The sequence below is a fragment of the Lytechinus pictus genome, chromosome 5 (assembly GCF_037042905.1).
Source record: "Lytechinus pictus isolate F3 Inbred chromosome 5, Lp3.0, whole genome shotgun sequence".
Classification (NCBI taxonomy): Eukaryota; Metazoa; Echinodermata; class Echinoidea; order Temnopleuroida; family Toxopneustidae; genus Lytechinus; species Lytechinus pictus.
This window is the reverse complement of record NC_087249.1, coordinates 33,145,938-33,167,475: the sequence shown is the minus strand read 5'-3', so window position 1 is coordinate 33,167,475 and position 21,538 is coordinate 33,145,938. Positions and strand designations below refer to the sequence as shown.

General features: G+C 34.2%; 2 protein-coding genes across 2 annotated transcripts in view; one reads left to right on the top strand and one right to left on the bottom strand.

Annotated features, from left to right (window-relative positions):
- LOC129262064 (nicotinamidase-like) overlaps positions 1-10,808 on the top strand; it is a 25,768-nt gene extending 14,960 nt beyond the window's left edge. Inside the window, exons 6-8 of the mRNA XM_054900105.2 lie at positions 1,530-1,658; positions 2,407-2,718; positions 5,047-10,808. Of these exons, the coding sequence (XP_054756080.2) occupies positions 1,530-1,658; positions 2,407-2,718; positions 5,047-5,226 (621 nt within the window). The 3' untranslated portion in view covers positions 5,227-10,808. The remainder of the gene's footprint in view (positions 1-1,529; positions 1,659-2,406; positions 2,719-5,046) is intronic.
- Positions 10,648-21,538, bottom strand: LOC129260267 (neuronal acetylcholine receptor subunit alpha-10-like). The gene is made up of 8 exons (XM_064100282.1): positions 21,335-21,538; positions 20,183-20,331; positions 19,273-19,317; positions 16,760-16,869; positions 13,947-14,127; positions 13,420-13,581; positions 12,969-13,167; positions 10,648-12,777 (listed from the first exon to the last, which is right to left on the bottom strand). The coding sequence occupies exons 1-8, from the start codon at positions 21,405-21,407 to the stop codon at positions 12,290-12,292; spliced, it is 1,407 nt and encodes a 468-aa protein (XP_063956352.1). The 5' UTR covers positions 21,408-21,538; the 3' UTR covers positions 10,648-12,289.

The following is a 21,538-nucleotide window of genomic DNA, read 5'->3' as shown; positions in this document are numbered from 1 at the left end:
GCGCGTCCGGAATCATAATGTGTCCGGTAATACAATACGTGACTATACATGTACTTTACCTGGGTGGAGAGTGGCAAATGTAGATAAATGTCTTGCCACGTGCTGGTGTGAGGTTTAAATCACAGACCTTAGTTTCAAGGTATAATAATAAAAATAATAATAATAATCCGCTTTTATATAGCGCTTAATACATCGGAACAACGTGTCTAAGCGCTTTACAGATATATTATTACCCCGGTCATCGGATTCAATCAGTCATTCCCACACACAATGTGTGCACATCCTCCACTCCCTGGGGGAGTATTCCAGTCAGTCAGTATAAAGATTTGTCCACCACACATCTACACAAAACATGATAACAAATTCATTCAATGCAAAAAATACATTGAAATTTTCCCTATTTTTTTTGCCTAGCCTTGATTTGGGCTTTTGGTTTTTTTTTTTTTTTTTTTGTGGGGGGGGGGGTGGGTTCCAGTAATGCTACATATTGCTGGAATAGCCTACTTTATACATTTAAGATATTAATTCTATGGTAGGCTAATCAATAGCAGTCAAATGAATAGGTCAATGTTTGTTTATCCATGCAATACAGGATTACAATTGTTGCATCATCTTATGTAATATCAATAAATTGAGATCAGTTTCCTGTCAGGGTTAATGTTTATTGGATGATATGTACCAGACAATATAGGTAAACAATGTGGATAGGATAAGTCTAGATAATTCCAGCAAGATTTTTATTATAACAAATTCAGCTGTTCGTGTGGGGCATTGGTTCATGGAAATACATGTATTAAAGAACACATCCAATAATGAAAGTACAAGTATATATTTTTAAAATGTGTTGACATATTTTGTAATCAATTAAAATATAAACATAAGTCAAATTTCTCACGTATGCATTTTATATTAGTGGGGCTATAAAAATGGTCACACACTGTTTGTGTGGTAAAAATATGAGGAGAAAATGGCTTTCATGAGTCTATTAACATTATGTTTCTTGATTATATATATATCATATCCATCCTAATTTGTTTACCAAACTGTTCAAAGTCATGTTATACACATATTTTTATGTGGTCATTAATATTAATAGTAAGTGGCCGTAGTGAGGTTATAATCTGTCCTTCAATTTTATGTTCCCGGATTATAGTCTTTTTATGCACATTAGATATTGATTTGAAGAAGGGTGGTGACGGAAAGGGGGGGGGGTGTTGCTAAAGATTCCCTTAAATTTTGAAATTTAATTACTCATCAAAATATTTGCAATTCATCTCTACATTTAGCCACTTTTCTTGGTCTATACGTGTACTTGAATCTGTAGATCCAGCAGAAGAAGGCATGATGTACATCATGTACATGTAGATGATGTATTGGTATGAACGAGGGGGGGGGGGTGAAGGAAGTTAGCAAGAGGGGAGGGGTTGGAAAGATAAAAAATATTGAAATTGAATTCCTTGCTAGAAATGATTGCATTATATCTCTTCTTACTATCGTAATGTTTTTGTGTTTTGTATTTCAATGTGTAGGTCCAGCAGAAGAATGCTTGTGTATTTGATACTGTAGTGTTTGATGGACACGTCCCCATGGAGCAGACGTTATGGCCAGCTCACTGTGTACAACACTCACATGGAGCTAAGCTTCATGCAGATCTTAAGGTTTGTGTACATCAAAGGGTTCATCAGTTAAATACCGAGATGAAATATACTCAATGCAATGAATGGGAAGGTGCTAGTGATTTTTTGAGAATATTGTGATTTAAAATCAGGAAATTCTGAATATTTGAAATTTTGATCAATCAAGTGTAGATTGATAACATATGACATACTCAAGCTCACGACAGTGCTTAACAAATTTTCAGAAATTGTTTAGAGAAAACTGACACGGTCACCGCAAGATGTATGATAATGCATTTCTATACAAATGCCATTTTATAAACAATTGTTTGTCATTAAACTGTAAAATAATTTTATCCCATTGGTGGTTTTAATTGCTGGGGAAATTATTTTGATAATAACTTTACAGGCCTTTGTAAAGTATATATCCATTTCTTTTTTTACTTTGACTGACTTTGACTAACTTTTTGACTAACTTTGATAATCATGTTTGTAAATTTCAATATTTCAGTCAAAGGCACACTACCATGTGAGTGAAAAAAAGGCTTATTGCTATTTTGAGTAGTGAATTATTCTATCATATGAAAGATTGTTTAAATGAGGCAGTATGTTGATGTTTTATTTTTTATGCTTGGATGAACAGGAGACTTTGATAAAAGTCAGTCTGCCTTTTTTTTCATGGAAGTAGATTACACCAGCGATTTTTGAAGTGTGAAATTGTTTAACTCGCCCAGAGATGTAAGTTGAATTTTGATGAAAGCAATATTTTATTCCTCTATACACTCTGTAGATCGCAAAGGACCATGTGGACATCTACAAGGGTGTGTGTGACCATGTCGATAGCTACTCAGCCTTCTTTGACAACCAACGGCTCTCTCAAACAGAACTAGCAGTGGCACTGTGCGATAGGCGTATCACTGATGTCTACATCTGTGGTTTGGCATATGATGTGTGTGTCCGACACACAGCTATCGATGCAGCAAGCCTTGGGTTCAGGCCATTCGTCATCGAAGATGCTTGCCGAGGGCTGACAACGGAGAGTTGTGATAAGGCAAGAAGAGAGATGGAGGAAGCAGGTTGTATTATGGTGTCTTCTACGCAGGTGAATAATGGTGTCATTAAAGGGATGGTCCGGGCTGAAAATATTTATATCTAAATAAATAGAGTAAAATTCGCAGAGCAAAATGCTGAAAATTTCATCAAAATCGGATAACAAAGTTATTGAATTTTAAAATTTATCAATATTTTGTGAAAACAGTTTTATGCACATCATCATGAATATTCATTAGGTGGGCTGATGATGTCACATCCCCACTTTCACTTTTCTTATATTATTTCATGAATTCATAAATGTTTCATTTTTGTTCATACATGTGTGTAAATGATGTGTCTTCAGTATGATGAGATAAGTTGCAGCAATAAATAACTAATGCTCTCTGTCAGTTGTCAATCCAATTGTTTTAGATCTTGGTTGAACATTTTTGAATAAACCTAATTTCATATAATAAAATACAAAAGAACAATTGGGGATGTGACATCATCAACCCACCTAATGAATATTCATAAAGACTTGCCTAGAACTGTTTCAACGGAAAATGCAAATCTTTAAAATTCAATAACTTTGTTATTTGTTATCCGATATTGATCAAATTTTCAGAATTTTTTCTCTGTGAATTTTACTCTATTTATTGAGATATGAATATTTTCAGCCTGGACCATTCCTTTAAGAGTGAAAGGAAGGTTATAGATTTGACTGATTGTGCCAGTACATTTGTGACCAGTTGTTAGATTTTAAGTTTTATTCTAACAAAAAAGAGTAGATTCTTAGCTTTTTCTTCTCTCTCTATGTCAACTACCTATTGATTATTGCTGGATTGAAGTTTTTCAGTCCATTGAAGCACTGTGTCAATTATCCCAGTATTTTCCAAAAATGACATAAACGAAGGTTTGAACTTAATAAAATGCTTGCAGGAGTTTGCCAATCATCCTTACAGTTTGCTATACATCCTGTTTGTTGTTACCAACAAATATCAGCGAAATAGCTTACCCTAATTTGAAATTTGATGGATACAGAGTTTGAATTTGAGTGCCAGTATTGTGAGAGAATACTGAAGGCTTCATTCCCAGATAGAATTTTTGAGGATTGATCTTATGAATATTGCTACTGTCACTTGCTTTGTTGGAACACATGGGAAAAATTTTACCGTAATCTGAATGTATCAATGGGTTCAGAATCCACTACTCAGGCCTAGTACAAACATGGCCCGCTTGTGAGCTTGTTCTCTTTGATGTGCTTTGACAAAGATACATCTGAATTTTCATACTTTGGTATTGAAGATGTATGGGTACAGTTCTTGAAGACACCGAACTGGTCCCTTAAGGACGTTCCACAGTTATGTTTGTGCGCATTATGGTCTGCGCATATTTTACACTCTGCGCGCTGACGTCACAATGAATGAACAGGTGATTAATTAGCTGTGGGTATGAACTGAATTTTCTCATCATCTGCACTCTAACTGCAGATCCGATGCGTTAGTTTATGAAGCTAAAAAACTTTAATTATTCCATGGACCATTTAAAAAAACATCTCTACAATTTTAAAATACTTTACTCTGCAGTGCTGCCAAAAATCACAAATATGACCCCGAGTTTAAATAAATGGTAGAGTGGTTTTGATTTTTTCTTCTCATAGATACAAAGCATTTGGCGCATTTTTGGTGTTTTAAAAAGCACATTTGCTCTAATGAAAATGCTGATAGTTTGAAAACAAGCACATGAAGCCCTATTTTTTAATGTTTGCACCTCTTGGGTATACCTTCCTCTACAACTTTGCAAATTTTGGTGAAAATGACATGGATTTTGAATAAAGTGCAGCATTTATTGTACTTTTGTAGTTTGTTATTGAAATTTCACTTTTTTGAGATTGGGTTTTTGTTACGTTTTACGCCATTTTTAAGAACTCACAGTGCTGTTAGACTTAAAATTGCAAACAAATAGCACTATAAATAGATTCTCCATTCTAACGATACACTTATTAACTCTCTTGCGAAATTTGATGACTTTTTCATGTATTTTGACTGAGTAATAGAGGTTTAAACTCATTGTAGTGATCTTGCGAGGTCTAAAAATGCCAAATTCTTTTGAATGCGCTATCCGTTAGAACATTCATTCGGGTGAACTTTGAAGCTCCATAGCAAAAAATCAAGCACATGGACCTATGTTAATTTTTGCATATTTCGAATATTCAGGTTCTAAAGTATCTATGTGCAAAGTTTGGTGAAAATGACATGGATTTCATTTTAACTGTGGAACGTCCTTAACATCCTTCAATCCTACCTAATCCTATATTGTTCACCTGTTGCTCAGAAGCTATCAAGACAATATCAAATTGATTTTCAATACAATCTTTCTGATGTATTCCTTGTAACAGGTCAAGTCAATGGCTGAAGCCGACACAAGGGTTCCCAAGATGGCCCTGCAGGCGGCTGAGAATGTCGCCCTCGCTAGACGGAAAGCCAAAGTCCAGCTTGCGAGCATGAACAGTGACCATGAAGATAAACCACTAACCAACGGCTTTGTTGTAGAGAATTCCAGCTTACTTGATATGTGAGATGAGATTTCGTGGATGGCTGGAGAATTTGCATCTTCACTAACTCATCAGGGTAGCATGATTGGAGTACGTCTGGAATGACAAAAGGAAGGCATAGCATATGTAGAACTGTTGCCAATTTACTGCTGCATGATCACTGATTCTTCAGACCACCTGCAGACTGTCAACCATATCATTAGGATATAGATTTAAATACCAATAAAAAATGAAATGGAAGTGTTGTCATAACAGATTTTAGCCGTCTTTCGCGATTGTATGGGGAACCTTTGGATTTTAAAGCTGATATTAATTTATAATGCCTCCCTAAAATGAGAATATGAACTACAAAAAATCAGTAGCATTATGTTTAATTAGTCATAACTAACAAGTGAGCAGAGATAAAAGCTTTTCAAAATTAGATATTTCTGCCTATTTTGAAAGAGCAGATTGTATTTTTCACTCTGAGAATTTAATTGGCATATTCATGAGATTTCAACAGTTGGTAGTTGAGGGTGGTAATGAAACAGACTGATATGATTATTTTTTAAAGGTTTGTGCAGGGACAGATCTCGTTGGATAATGCACAATATTTGGGACAGGCCCATCGTTGTGCACAAACAATATGGCCTGTGAAATAGTGTATTCTGGATCTAAAACCTGCTGGATCCGCCACTTGGTTTATATACATAAAATAATTATATACATGTACTAGAAAAGCATGTATTTTATGCTTCCATGTTGTGACATAGTTGTATACCACAATGACTACATACATGTATCTTCATATATGTGTATATGCATACATGTGCTTCTTACAGCATAATGTGAAATCAATTACTTTGCTTAGAGTTTGGATACCAGTGCAAACTCTTGCAAAACTGAATACTCTTGAAAATCGTGTCTGAATTTCATCATCCATAAATGCTTTCAGTCTATAGAAGGGACATTAAAAGCAAGATTAGGCTTCAAATTTCACCTCACTTGACAGTACTAAACTACTTGTATGTACATAAGATTTTATTGATGGAGAGTGTAAAATGTCTGCTTCAAAGTCTTGTAGGGGGCTTGACACTTGATGGAAACAAGCTGTTAGTGTCATGTAATTGTATCTTTCATAATGTAGTAGAAAATTATGCAACTTGCTGAGGTTTTAAGGCTCTCAAAAACACATATACAATTTTATTAGAGGATTTTTATGCAATGTAATAACATGGACAATCTTGGGGTCGTTGGTATTGGTACTTTTTGCAATATATGCGGTTAAGGCCTATTTTTTTGGGGGGAGGGGGTATTTTTAAGCATGGACCCAATTTTATAGCATATGTATGCATTGCATAGATAAATTTTTATTGCTTTCAATTCATCTTTCTGCATTTCTTCCTTTGTTTCCATACTTGTCGTGTGAAGCATTGATTGTTAGATGCGGTTATTGATAAGAATGTCAAAATACCATAGACCATGTAATGAATTTCTGTGATACAGTAGTTTAACCTTTTGATTGAAGAAAAACAAGGTCTACTAATTAAAATAAGTTACATTTATATCATGTGAATGGGACAACAAAAATCAGAAGTACATAGTGGGGATATTTGAATCCAAAATAATGAAAATCCTCAACAGTTTTATAGAAAAAACACTATTTTTTTTGGTATTTGTTTTATCATTGATAAACAATTGAATGATATTACAATTGGACAATCAGAATAGAGAGAAAACCTACGTTTAGAATTATATCATACAATTAACAAATACATGCATTATTTCATGAACTTATGTATAGAGAAAAATATGGGTTTAATGTTATGAAATTAAAATTGTAATTTTTTATGAATTCAATTAATAGCAATAGACCTTTTGTGAGTGTGCAACTGCAAAACGTGTAACACAGAAAATTGCATGTGAAATTTTATGTATTTTTTATACCAAAGAGAAGAGGCATTTATGTATCTTATCATTTATAGTATTACAAATGTGGTATTTACTCTGCAATTATCATAAGCATTCCTTGTTAATATTTTAATTTGGACATATAAGAACAATTTGCATGGGGTCTTGTTTTGAATATTGCTATGTATGATAATAATTATTGTCAGTTTTAAAGTTTTAACTGAGAGCATTTGGGATGAAACCATATTACTATTGAAAATTTGACATATTAACTTATTTTGTATAGATATTTGACTTATACTAGAACGATATACTGTATCATATAAAGTACATGAAGGCTTGGAAAGTAAGTCTAATTTCAGCAATTCTTGGAATTTTTTATATAGATTCCAGATTCCCACTGCATTTTATCTGTGAAATTGATGGTTCATAGCTTTCACTTAAATGTATAATTGGTTTTATAATATTTGAAGGTTTAAGCAGGGCATATGATTACTTTCTGAGAGGAAATTAGAACATGCATTTCCAATAATGAAAGATTACATTGTAACCCTCTTCATCAAGCTTTTGTTGATTTGTGCTCTCTATGCCATACTAACAGTCCAACCAGCTGTCATCAATAATGCCTCATTATTTTTGTTCCATTGAACTAAAGGTGCATGTTCAAAACCGTATAATAAGTTTTAGGTTTCATATTGATATTTTATATTGAAGATTATGAAGAATGTGCCTCCACAAATCATATAAATTTATAAATGATAAAGGGTTTTATTATTTCAACTTTAAGTTCCCTCAACCACTGTATTCCATATTGCTGTTTTCTGAATGCTTTCACGTATTAAGTAGATATTTATTTTATCGCCATCTCAAAACATTGCCATCTTGTTGTCAGATGAATTGTTACTTAAAAAAGTTGTTGCAGTGTATTGAGCACTATATAAAAGTCAAATATTTTTATTACAATTCCGTTCTGTCTGACACATCTCATTGATCACTTCTTGTACTATGTAATTATCATCTTATTATTAGATGTTATATGTTCGTCATTATTACACGTTTTTTAATATGTATAAAGAACGAACATGTTCATCTGCATGAAAATGCCTTTGTTTTATCTTTCATACGCTGATAGCTTTCATTACCGATAGTGAATTATCAAGATATTCCCTCCACATTGGTTAATTGCTTCATTCATAAAGTGTGTAGTGCAGTATTTCATTATTGTTATTCTAGCATTATTGTTATTGTTGTTTATATTCCAATTATTTTTCTGCTGCCTTCAATCATTCATATTAAAAGTGAAATAGACTCGTTTGCTGTAACTGATAGAGCTGTTTCAACTTTCAAGAAACAAACAATTACATTTAAAAGAATAATGAAAATATTATATATTTTTTCTGTGTGCAATACTCAAACAGAAATCATAATTCAGATTATTATTAATTGTTTTGCAGTTTGTAAACCAACTGCCATGGTTTTGGTTACTGGTAAGTTAAATGACATAAAAGACTTGTGTACATTCCCTAGCCTTTGTAAAAAAAAAACCAGAAATATAACTGAACTCTTTTAAGCTATTCTGAAATAAGTCATTGCAAAACGGCAATTTTTCACAATCTGAATGATTCTCTAATAGGCTATGTTCAGACTGAATCATTTATTTCTGAGAGCGTCTGTCATTTGATTTGGTTTAAAGTGGATGGTTTCTTTGAATTCTATCAATATTGAATTGATTGAATTTCTTTCTTTTTTTATTGCCATTTAACTTTTTTAACATTCATTTATTTATTAGAGGATTTGATTCAATTCTTGTCAATACTGCTATTCATGTCTTTTTTTGATATTTGATTTCTACTTTTCTCACTCTTATTCAGTTATGTTATTTTTTTTTTATCCTGTGATTTGTCCTTTATAAAGTTGTTCATATTTCTTGTATAAATCTTCTTCCCATAGTACATAGTACCATTCCATTTTATAATCAATGTCTATTGTAAAGATGATTAAAACTTGGCATCAACTTTTATTCTTCCTCCCAATCAAACTAAGTTTAGAGCATGAATAATCATTACATCATAATCATTAATTTTATGTTTTAGTCCAATCTGCCAAAGTTGACCTTTTATAAGGCAAATAATTAGCTAATGTGAATGCATTTTTTAGACCACATGGAAATCATGCCTTATTTTTTTATTCTAATTAAGTTGCATTTTGCCTATATCAAACGGTATTTGGCCTGGGAGGTATGTACTAAGGCAGGTTTACCTGTATAGTCTATGTTCTTTTCACTTTTACCAAAGCATTGATATTCATAGCATGCGATAGGGTAAAAAATCTGCCTTATTTGCTTTCATAACAGAAATGAAGTATGATTATAATTTTCCTTGTGCCCTTTCAATACATTTAAATGTTTTCAAAACCTATCTATGAAATTGAAATTGGTAACTTCAGGATGATCACATTGACAACATTGCTTAGACTAAACTAATCAGCATATATTCAGTGGTAATTTTTTATTCATCCCTTTTAACTTTGTTCTTGAAATGCATTTAAATGTTTATAAAGTTATTTATTTGATCTACATATATATAGAAAAATTTCATATTTTATGAGGTAAATATGAAAACAAATGATTATTGCACCAGAGGGTGCCCACCTCAACTGCCTTGTCGCGTTCAAATTTCCCCACTACTATATGTGGTTATTAGGGTATATCAACCACCTGCCATTCCAGGGCGTACTGCAAGGGCTGATCATTATGATTGCAGATTTTCTGAATTATATCTAAATATGTGCAAATGTTGCTTTGAATTTTCTTTCTCCACATCCCATTTTGCCACTTTTCATTCTTCTTTCTCTTTTCCCCTCTTCACTTTCTCCTCTCACTTTCCCATTTCTTTGCCCTTGATCTACATCTTGTTTGTAATATAAGCAGAACTTATTTCTAACATCAATATAGTGCAGTATGTTTGGTGTAATTTGAAATATCATTTACTGGTATGAAGTTAATTCTAGTCAGGGAAGTGTACATGTAACATTTCTAAACATAAAATTTGTCAATTCCTTGTTAAGTTTGTTCTTTTTTTCTAGAAACAATGCTTTATATCCACTGTATTATTTGGGTGAAACAATTTTTTAGATGTTAGTTTTAAAATGAAAGTGCCTTATATATTTAGAGTGCTTAAAAAATTGAAACTTCTCATGCATGTACATCTTTGATATATGTGGTGTAAATTATTCAGTTTGAGTATGGAATGTTTTATTGCATTCGTGAATATGATTTTTTTGGGGAAAGGGTTCAAAATTAATTTATCTTTCCTATTTTGCAAAATTTTAGTTAAATCTACTTGTTTGATAATCATCTGGAAAGAGCCATGAAGGGCAAGATGCCAATAGTGTGTCTTACTCGTTTTCTTTGCATGAAGCTGGACTTACATATTGTATAATCAGTGGCTTTATTTTGCATTAATGTAACTTTTAAACTTACACTAGACCATTTTTTACAAGAAATTAAGGCTACCCATTACTGATTTTGAGAAAAATATGAAAGATGTTATATTTCTCTAATTTATTGATAATTGTACCATAGACCAATGAATAGAACATTCTTGATAATACAGAACATACATTTAAGTGGTCATGAATAAACAATGAATTGTATTTTGATATGAAAACATTCATCCATCTTAAACCTGACATTAAAAACACTCTGTGGAAACAAAGTATATTTGCACTACTTGTCTTTATTACTAAAATATTTCATGGTGTTCACTGTTCACTGTAGATACATATATAATTTTCTTATGTAGAACAAATATGGTTTGATCGTGCAAACAGCAGTAGAATAGCCAAGGAAACTATAAAGCAAATTACTTCTTTAAAGGAATGAAAGCAAATTAATGTGTCTGACTCAGTTTACAGCTCATAGTATTCTTGTACCATACAATTAAAAAAAGCAACCGTTCCATATCACTAATCTTCATACATGAAGTGTGTTTAATCAAAACTATTGTTCTAGCAAACTGCAAAATTAAAATTGAAGAAAAACAAACATCAGAATTCAAAATAACAACTGAAGACAATCAAAATGAGATAGTAGATAAAAATAATCAACATTTTAGTGCGTCTGCCACCCAGGCTCCATTTTGTAAATGTAAATCACTCAAGTGGTGGGGCACTTCCTTTTTCTGCACTACATTATTAAGAGTGAAATCGCTTTCGTGACCCTAGAATATCTGAAATCATGTGACAAATGCACTGCCTGGTCATTTGAAATGATGGCTGAAGTTATTTTTCGCCTTATTTGTTCCTTAGCAGAATATTTACTCAAATCAGGGATAAATCACCATTTTCAATGTTTCACCTAGAATACCTAGAATTTTATGTTCTGACATTTCAAAATCTGCTTAGATTAAAATATGGCAAAATTTACCATAAAACAGTAATGGACAAGTTCACCCCAACAAAAAGTTGATTTGAATAAAAAGAGAAAAAGCCAACAAGCAGAACACTGAAAATTTCATCAAAATTGGATTTAAAATAAGAAAGTTATGACATTTTTAAATTTCGCTTAATTTCACAAAACAGTTAAATGCACATCCCGGTCGGTATACAAATGAGGGAACTGATGACATCACTCACTATTTCTTTTGTATTTTATTATATGAAATATTCTAGTTTTCTCATCATTGTCCTGTGAAACAAAGTTTTATTTCTCCCTGAACATGTGGAATTACCATTATTTAACATTTTATGTTTCAGTCAAGTTGGTCCTTGTTGTCAAATCTGTAAAAATTGAAATATTGTTTAATTTTAACAATAAAATACAAAAGAAATAGTGAGTGAGGGACATCATCGATTCTGTCATTTGCATTTGACTAAATTGTGCATATAACTATTTTGTGAAAAATAAGCGAAACTCCAAAGTGTCATAACTTTCTTATTTTATATCCGATTTTGATGAAATTTTCAATATTATGCTCGTTAGATTTGTCTCTTTTTATTCAAATCAACTTTTTGGGGATTGGACTTGTCCTTTAATGAGCACTCTGAATGGCATCTCAAGACCTAATCTACACAGGGTCTGAGGATGCAACATTCCGAACATCTCATTGATGCTCACTAGGATACCAGTTCTGCTACCCTTTGTAACACATATACCATGATATTTTGCGAAATAACTGATGAGGGCGCCATACTTCAGCTAGATCCTGTCTAAGAAGTCTTCTTCCTCTTGAACGATGTACTTGAATATTATCACCAGTGCTGATAGCACGACTAAGATGGTCAAGAGAAATGCTGTTGCCCGGTTCACTTTCTTGGCCACCTCTTTCCACTGGGCAACGATCTCACCCTTCGTTTCCAGTTGGCGAGAACTTCTGTTGTCAGTATTCTCATTCTTCAGCGGCTTCTGGCGATCGCCGACGTCCGCACTTTCTCCAAGAAAAGTTTCCTGACGATGTCCAATGGGGTAAACCGCCTTAGAAATGGTGCAGATAAGACCGGAGAGGCGCCGATTTACCCAGGTAGGTCTGGATTGAACCGGTTTGGGGTGCTGAGAACCGGTGAGCTTGGTGAGCTTCTGAAGCCACATGGGGACTGGTCGGTTGTCTTTGTTGTGCAGGTACATGATGAAAAGAGATGCCAAGATGGAAAATGTGCTGACAACGATCGAAGCGACGAAAAAGGATCCTATAAGAATAAATCAAACCCCCAAACAAAAGTCAATCAAATATCATTCTTGTGCACTGATTGATCAGTTTTAAGACGTAGGTGCTGATTTCGTGAAGTCAAAGTGGCATATCGGATGTGTTTACGGGAGAAAGAGAGAAAGGATTGTTAGAGATGGGGTAAGGGAGCAGAGGACTAGTTATTGAGCCTACCTATGAGTGGGAACTGATCGCCTATCGGAGGCATCGAGGTCGACACGAGTTCCTGAAACAGTAGCATGGCCAGGAGGTTGCTAGAAGCTAGGGCCACTTTCTCCTCGGAATCCGGAGGCATAAAGAAGACGAGAAGGGAGACCATGGACAAAACACTACCAGGTATGATTAGGGTGATTACGTAGTATGCAGGCTGGCGCTGAAAATAAACAGAGAGAGAAAAAAAATGAGGCCATCAGAATCTGACAACCTAATCATCAATTCAATGAGGGAAGTTTCAAGATTTCCAAGTGAAAAGTACTTTAAATAACGTTACTCTTAAATAGACGCGAAGTTATGGGTGTGTGTTGTGTGAGTTTGGGGTGAGGATGTATGCCTCTGTCTGTCTGTAGGGGGATATCATTTACCTTCCATAAAAAAAAACATGAATAGATGTAGGCCTATATCTCACCTTGAAAATTAGTAGATAATGTATCTCTGAATATGGGTTGGTGCAGCATCCCCAGTTCTTTAGTACGTTTTCCTTTTCGGTACTCGGCAGGTCCCACACGCCATTTGACATGAAACGTTGAAGTAAAATAGGACCTTCTAGCGATGAATCCTTGATGGTTACCTAAACGAGAGCATGGGCACAACTCCTACGTATACCTTCATTCCTAAACAATTTTCACGTGAACATGAATATTCTATAAAAAAAACCCGTTTAAATATTCATTTAGGACAAAATTATGAAGTTGAAATAATTTAATATAAGTTGAAACACCATAGATGTACAGCTTTAGAGATTATAATTCCCAACTATGTTTGTCAAGCTTTTCTTTATATGGCTCTGTATTAACTGTTACATTGTCCCTTCATTGAACAAACTACAAGAGAATATTAGGATCATGCCATCCTATTTACCATCTCAGGATTGGTCTTACGATGAAATGATTCACCGGTACTGTTTATATAAAAATATAACCCGTTCGTGCATACCAAGCTAGTGTCGTAAGCCCAAGAAGCTAAGATCACTTTACAGTATTGCTTGTCGAAAGGAAAATACTGAGGGCGCACCAAACAGGTTGAATGCAGGACAGCCGAACTATACCATTTTACCATACCGTCTGATGTTACTTTGGCCACGTGATGATCCATCTCAACCAGTGATTTGCTGGCTCTATATATGAGGAGAACAGCATGAATTGAATCATAATAACGGTGTCTTATTTCTGAATCATAACGACTACAGTTGTCCATATGTGCTTTCCCATGATGCCACCCGAATATATTGTCAGGTACCATATAAAGAAGGGACCAGTTATAATGATGATAATAATAATTATAATTTATTTTTTATTTTTATTTATTTATTCGTTTCTGCATGTCATGACAATGTACATAGTGTGACCATCACAACATTAAATACATTAAATTTTACATAGTAATAATGTATAATTATGATCATTTACACAACTGATTATACCAAGGCTGCAGACATGCAGTGGTATGACAATATAAGCAGATGCTTGAGCTGTTGTCACACCTTTGGATATATAAAATACATACATAAATATAAAAGAATACTAAAAATTAAAAACTAATGATTACGCACAAAAAACAAAAAACATATTATATGTGCCACAACTATTTACAAATATTTACAAGGAGTGTGTGAGGCGTAATAATAATTGAAATTATATCAATCTTTAAGTTTAAGATGTATAGTACAACAAAAATAATAATAATAATAAATAATAACGATAATAATGATAGTAATAATAATAATAATAATGTCTTATTTACACAGGGTAGCCACTTCAGTTAGGAAACTGCTTTACCAGCGGGCCCTGCATAACATTTTTATTATTACCCTTCGCCAATCTAAATGCTGAGCGCCTAGCAAGGAGGCAGAAGGTCCCAATTTTATAAGTCTTTGGTATGACTCGGCCGAGGATCGAACCAACGCTCTACCACTGCGCCACCATGCGGGGTTATAGATGCCACACTTGCCTCCCCATCCCCGTAAGAAAAGAACACCAATAGTGGGATACTTGCTGCTAATGGTATGGAAACCAGAAGTCTTTTGGGGTCCCTTGAACCTCGCCAGTCAGTGGCGTAACAGGTGGGGGGGGGGGGCAGGGGGGGGCAAGCTGCCCCCCCCCCCTGGCGGAGCTCACCGGGAAAATAAAAAAAACGGGAAAAAGAAAAAAAGGGGGGAAGAAAGGGAAAGGAAAGATAAAAGGGGAAAGGGAAAGGAAAAGGGAAAAGAAAACTAAGAAAAAACATAAAAAAGGGAAAACGGAAAGATAACGGGAAAAGGAAGGAAAAATGAACAAGTGAGAAAGAACAATTCGCCCCGATATACAAATACATTAGCATGACTAGTAAGACATGGAAATAAATTAAAGATGACAAAAAGGCAAACAAAAGCGGGAAATAAAGGCAGAATGGAATTAGCCAAAATCTAAATTGGAAAATAAAGAATAGGGACAAGATCACGTACACTACCGGGCTGCCGATGATTGAGATAACGAGCGGGAAGAAAAATAAATGGTATATAGCATAATGTCGTATGAAAGTCTATCATATAAACTTGCTAAATCTCCAAAGGCTCTGTCCAAGAGTCAAGACCCCGTGCAGTGGGGGCTCTTCATCTGTAACCTTTAATGGGTTCTATAACGGGCCCCTATATGGACCCTTCCTGCATTAAGCTTTACGTTGAAGCACTGGCGTACCGGGGGGTGGTTCCACAGCCAATTTTCCCACATTTGCTATGGCGTGCATGCCCCTCACAATATTTGGATGATTACGATAAACAACTGCATTGAATTTATGTGTTGTGTGAAAGCTATATAAATATACACGCAATTTGATTAAAATAAGTGGCCATCTGTAAGGTTAAAAATGGCTTTGATATCAAGAGGTTCCGGGGCTCTGCCCTGGACCCCACCCATAAAGCACTGTTATATGGATAAGTTTGGACCATGGCCCCCAAAAGTTTTACAACCAAACAAAAAAAAAGAGGAAAGAAAGGAAAGTGTATTATATTTTTCTGAATATCACGTTAAAATCTATCTTCATATTAGATTCTCATGAAAATGTGATTTTTTTTATCTCGCTCGCTCGGGACCTATATTAAGCTACTTCTTGCCAGAAGCGCCATAATCGGCCCCCTCGAGCATATAGAGCTTCGCCCTGATGCTCACAATCATAACAAAAATCCTGTTCACCGTGGCGTACAAAAAAAGAGAGAAAAAAGGAAAGAGAGGAGGGTGAAATATGATATCATCTTTTTAACATTATGTCAAAATCTATCACATAATTGGATTTTTGCAATAAAAATGTCAAAAAATTTTGCTCGCTCGCTTCGCTCGCTCGCTCACTTATATATATATATATATATATATATATATATTTGCCCGATACGCCATATCGCCCCCACAAAATTTTTGCCTTATGACGCCATTGCCTGTTCCATGATATGACCGGGAAATTTTTGGCTCTTGCCCCCCCCCCCTGGCCACCGACCCCTGTTACGCCGCTGTCGCCAGTTGTTGTAATGTATGCACGAAAGGAAATGTCTACCAATTGTAGTTTTGATGGGAACGTTGAAGGTGACGAAGGTCAATAATATATTTTCAGAACTATTCAACTTTGACCGACTACATAGTTTACCAGGATAAACAGACCAACAAGATCTTATTTAATAATTTTATTACTACCAGAACATGCATACCGAAAATTATGATTTTATGGAAATTAGGAAAATAACTCCAAATTTTAATCATAAAAAAACGGCATTGACTTACGATGAATAAAGGGTTAGATCGAAAGTCCAAATCTTGTCCGTCGGCACGAAGAGAAAATCAACGCCATCGTGTTCTGCTGGATCCCACGTAAAGTATTCATCTCGCCAATACTGAAAAATGAACCATATATAATATAAAATGGTCTCATATTTGACCAAACTTTCTATTCATGATTCAACAATGATTTTTTTTATAGTGAAATTACAAGAGAGCTATACTTTGTGAAGCCTTACTGAGAATGATTTGTAATATTATACTCAAACTCATACAAAATCTGTTTAAAACACAATATTTCGGCAGCTATTGAGTATAAAGATTTCCTTTCTATATCTAAATATTGACAGGTATCATCTCTAGAAACAACTTCCATATACTTTGTAAAAGGAACTTGTAATCTTCTGACTTTTTGAAAGATAAGGAAAGTTAATATCTTCATTAGATTTCAACATATACATAGATTATGTTTATCAAAACCATAAAACTGCACTTCTTAATTAAAATGGTACATAATTATGACTTCTCACCCATTTAATATGGCTTTCTCTTCATAAAAAAAAGAGTCTTCTATCACTTTAATTTACCTGCAAATTGTCATTCAATCTTTTGACACGCAGACATAATGAGAAAGTGCGTGACAGAGACGATTATAGATTATGGACGATATCTGGAAATACATAGTCCTATTATCATCTACCAAGCCCGCATCACCAAACCGCTAATATTGAAGGACAGTTATATTGACATGTCATTATGATAATACGTCTTTGCGTTATCGTACTTCCATTATAGGATCAATGATTTTGACAGGTGAAACATGTAATTTTTGACGGTGTTTGCATTTGGGCGATGGCGAAACATGCTTTTAATTGACTTAAAATCAGGCGCGGGTCCAGGGACACATGGGTGTACTGCCCCTTACCCTTTTCATGGAAAGTGCCTTCTATCTTTGAAATGAATACCTTTTCTCATCAGAAGCTTTCTTTTGAATACCACTCTCTATCTGTGCCTCCAGTCAAAGGCGTCGATCCTGGGGGGGGGGGCGATCGCCCCACCAATGAAAATATTGGGTGGGCAAACATATCGTTTTGCCCCCCCCCCCAATAGTTCCGGATTGTAAAAAAATAAAATAAGATTGTAATGTATTAATATATTATTTATTCAATTTGATTTCAAAATTTATATTGTTTCATAGAGATTTAATTACTATGCTTGTAAGAAACAATGTTTTTTTCCTCCAGCTTACGATATCTATTTCATAAATATTAATATTTATTGTGACATAAATTATATGCGCATTACCAATGCGCTTTCACCACCTAGCAACCAATTTTTTCATTCAATTTTTTCATTTGGCAATTTTGCCACTTTCATTAAGAACGAGATAGGATACGGTAGGCATCCTACTTTACCACCCCAATAGTCTGTAATTACAGGTATGTCTTCTTCATTTATATCATTATTTTAATCGAATTAATTATTTGTTATTTATTAATTAATTTATTCATTCATACATCTGTCTAATGAGATTATGGAATATATTCAACTTGATGATAATTCATTGATGTGCAAGACAAACTTGGATGTTGTATCTCCTAATATTTTTTCAGACGCTTCGGACGAAGTCTTATTAAAGACGAAAGCTAAAGCAAAGAATGGTGTTCTGCGTCATCTTTTGAGTTGGCCTCATCTCATTATGTTTCATACTCACTCCTCAAGAGCGTTTGGTACAAGTAAACTTGTCATCACATTATATATATATATATATACACATATATGTATGTATATAATATATGTATATATATATAAATATATACATATATATATATATATATATATACATATATAGGCCTATATATGTTTGTGTGTGAGTGTGTGTGGGTGAGTTTGTTTTTTGTGGTCGAGCGCCTTTGGAACGTTGATTCATGATTTTGCCCCCCCCCCCAATCTGAAAAATGGATCGACGCCCCTGCCTCCAGATTATAGCCAAGAATGTTTGATCTTTTAAGTAATGCTGATAATTGACTGCCAAGTTCTGACTGAGTGAGATCAACGGTGCATTTATTACTTTTTATCTCATTGACACGATATGAATAAAGAAAATTAAAGGTTGAATCACCCTTACCTGATTTGCAACGACCCGACAGGAGTTTTACTTCATTTCCAATAATATTAAAAATATAAGTCAAAATCAGAAAATGCCATTGTATCTATTTTTACAATTAAAGGTAATTCAAGAAACAAGATAAGCCAAACGATCGCCAATGAGATTGAAACATATTTAATTGTTTCTTCAAAATTTTGGAAATATGTATATATATTCAATTTCCCTTTAATTTTTCTTCATAATAAACATGATAAGGGGAACATTAAAATTTACCGTGTACCAAACTCATGTATTTATGATACTTATTTTTATCTCCTGTTTCAGCTCAAAGAATTGTACAACCTGTTGAATGAAAACTTGAATGTAAGTTATTTGTTATCCTATTAAATGTAGTTAGGATTTCACTTACCATCTTTACATCGATGATAACTTTTAATTCCTGGTCTCCTTGATTCTTAATGATGACGGAAACAAGAATATAAATACCAAATTATAAATACATTTCAAGATAACACGCAGAGAATGTTACTTAAAAATAAACTACATGTTTTCATAAGTGCAAACAATATTTGCTTATTTCAGTACCGAATCGGTAGAACCATGTCATTCTCGATTCAAAGGTGTCCATTTTCAAATTCATGTACATGTAAGTATGGATGAATGATATCTGTGTAAAACTATTATGAAAATTTACTTTGAAATGAATATGCATAATGTAATTAAAATCAATTTGAATTCAACTGAATTCCTAAATTCTCAAGTAGAAAATAAAAATATGAAAAAAATGAATAACTATGAAAATCACATAAAACGGAACATAAAGGGGTACACCCTCAGAGCGGACTCCCGCTGTAAACAGGGTCTCGACACGTAGGCCTCAATGTGATATAGATCTAGATGAAAGATTGGATTTTAGTAAAGGTGAATATCAAATCTACCTAATGGTCCTTTCCAATGATGCTAAGCATTCTATACAACGATACGCATTAATTATTCTGAATAGAAGTTGGGCCTATCGTGCTTTTCAGTCACAGATCCGTATACTCTCAATCATCAACTATGTAGTGAGTTGACTTTCTTCGTCAAAATTATGTGATTAGTTTATTAAGCCATGATGGAAAGTGAGAATAACTGCTGGAAAGGTTTCCTACAGCGTTCTCACTGTGTACTGTATAAAACACAATGCCGAATAATCGTCTTCACACTGTTGGATATGATACTTTTAACCGTGTGAATCACATTTTCGAATGTAGTCCACAGTGTGAACACGATAAAGACACGATGAACACACTCACTGTGTTCTTTTCAGTTAAACTTACAAAGGACACTATCCGGTTGAAGTATACCCTCAGGTTTAAGATGACCGGATGAGATTGATTGATGACTGGTCGAATGGATGTTTCTCCATATCTATCAAGGATTTCATCCAAAAGGATCTTCTGAGGAGACTGAACTTTAGGCCTATAATCTGATGATGCAGCAATTCATGAAAGCAAATGTCCAAAGTTAACGTCAAAAGTAATTCGTTCAACAAAAGCCGAAGAATACACTACTGAAGCTATACTAAAGCGATCTGATTAAGCTGCTGCAACAACGACAACAACAGCAGCAGTAGCAGCAACAACTATTACTACTACTACTACTACTACTACTACTACTACTACTACTACTACTACTACTACTACTACTACTACTACTACTGCTACTACTACTACGACTACTACTACTACTACTACTACTACTACTACTACTACTACTACTACTACTACTACTGCTACTACTACTACTACTACTACTACTACTACTACTACTACTACTACTACTACTACTACTGCTACTACTACTACTACTACTACTACTACTACTACTACTACTACTACTACTACTGCTACTACTACTACTACTACTACTACTACTGCTACTACTACTACTACTACTACTACTACTACTACTACTACTACTTCTACTACGTTTAGATGCTCTCTACTACCATTATCACGACATTCGGCATTACGAACATCATCAACATCAAAACCGCTATATTTTGTCATCCCTAACATACTACCCTACTTCTAGCTACTGCTTCTCCTACTGCTGATTCATTTATGGATGTTACCACGATTACTCTGTATTAATATATGACTAGAACGTCTAATGGACTATATAAAGTATAAATATGAATTTCAATTCGCCTTGTGAAATAACTATTTAATTACTAATTGCAAAAAATGGGAAACCCTAAGTGAAGGCATTAATTCTTAATAACCCTATATACCATCAATACATCACATTATTGATTTGAAAAGTCTCCTAAGTTCATTGATTATTTGCAAGTGTGATAGTGCAAGTTTAACATTGAAATAAACATCAATGGCACTGACATGACTAACAGTTTAAGGAGTCAATAATATTGATATTTTTCACTACATTGTGATTATTGATAAGTAGTAGTAAAACACACATTTCCTTACCACTCTCTACAGGGTTTATGTGAGCAACAGCCAATGAGATGGTTATCATCCACGTGATAGCTCGCGACGCCATGGCATTAAATAAAATATTCTACATTAATTCACTATACTACGGAACTTCACCGTGTTCAATCCGATGATTGACGTTTCCGGATGTATCACGAGCAGCACGTGACTGGTTGAACATTGGATCACGTGAGTGAC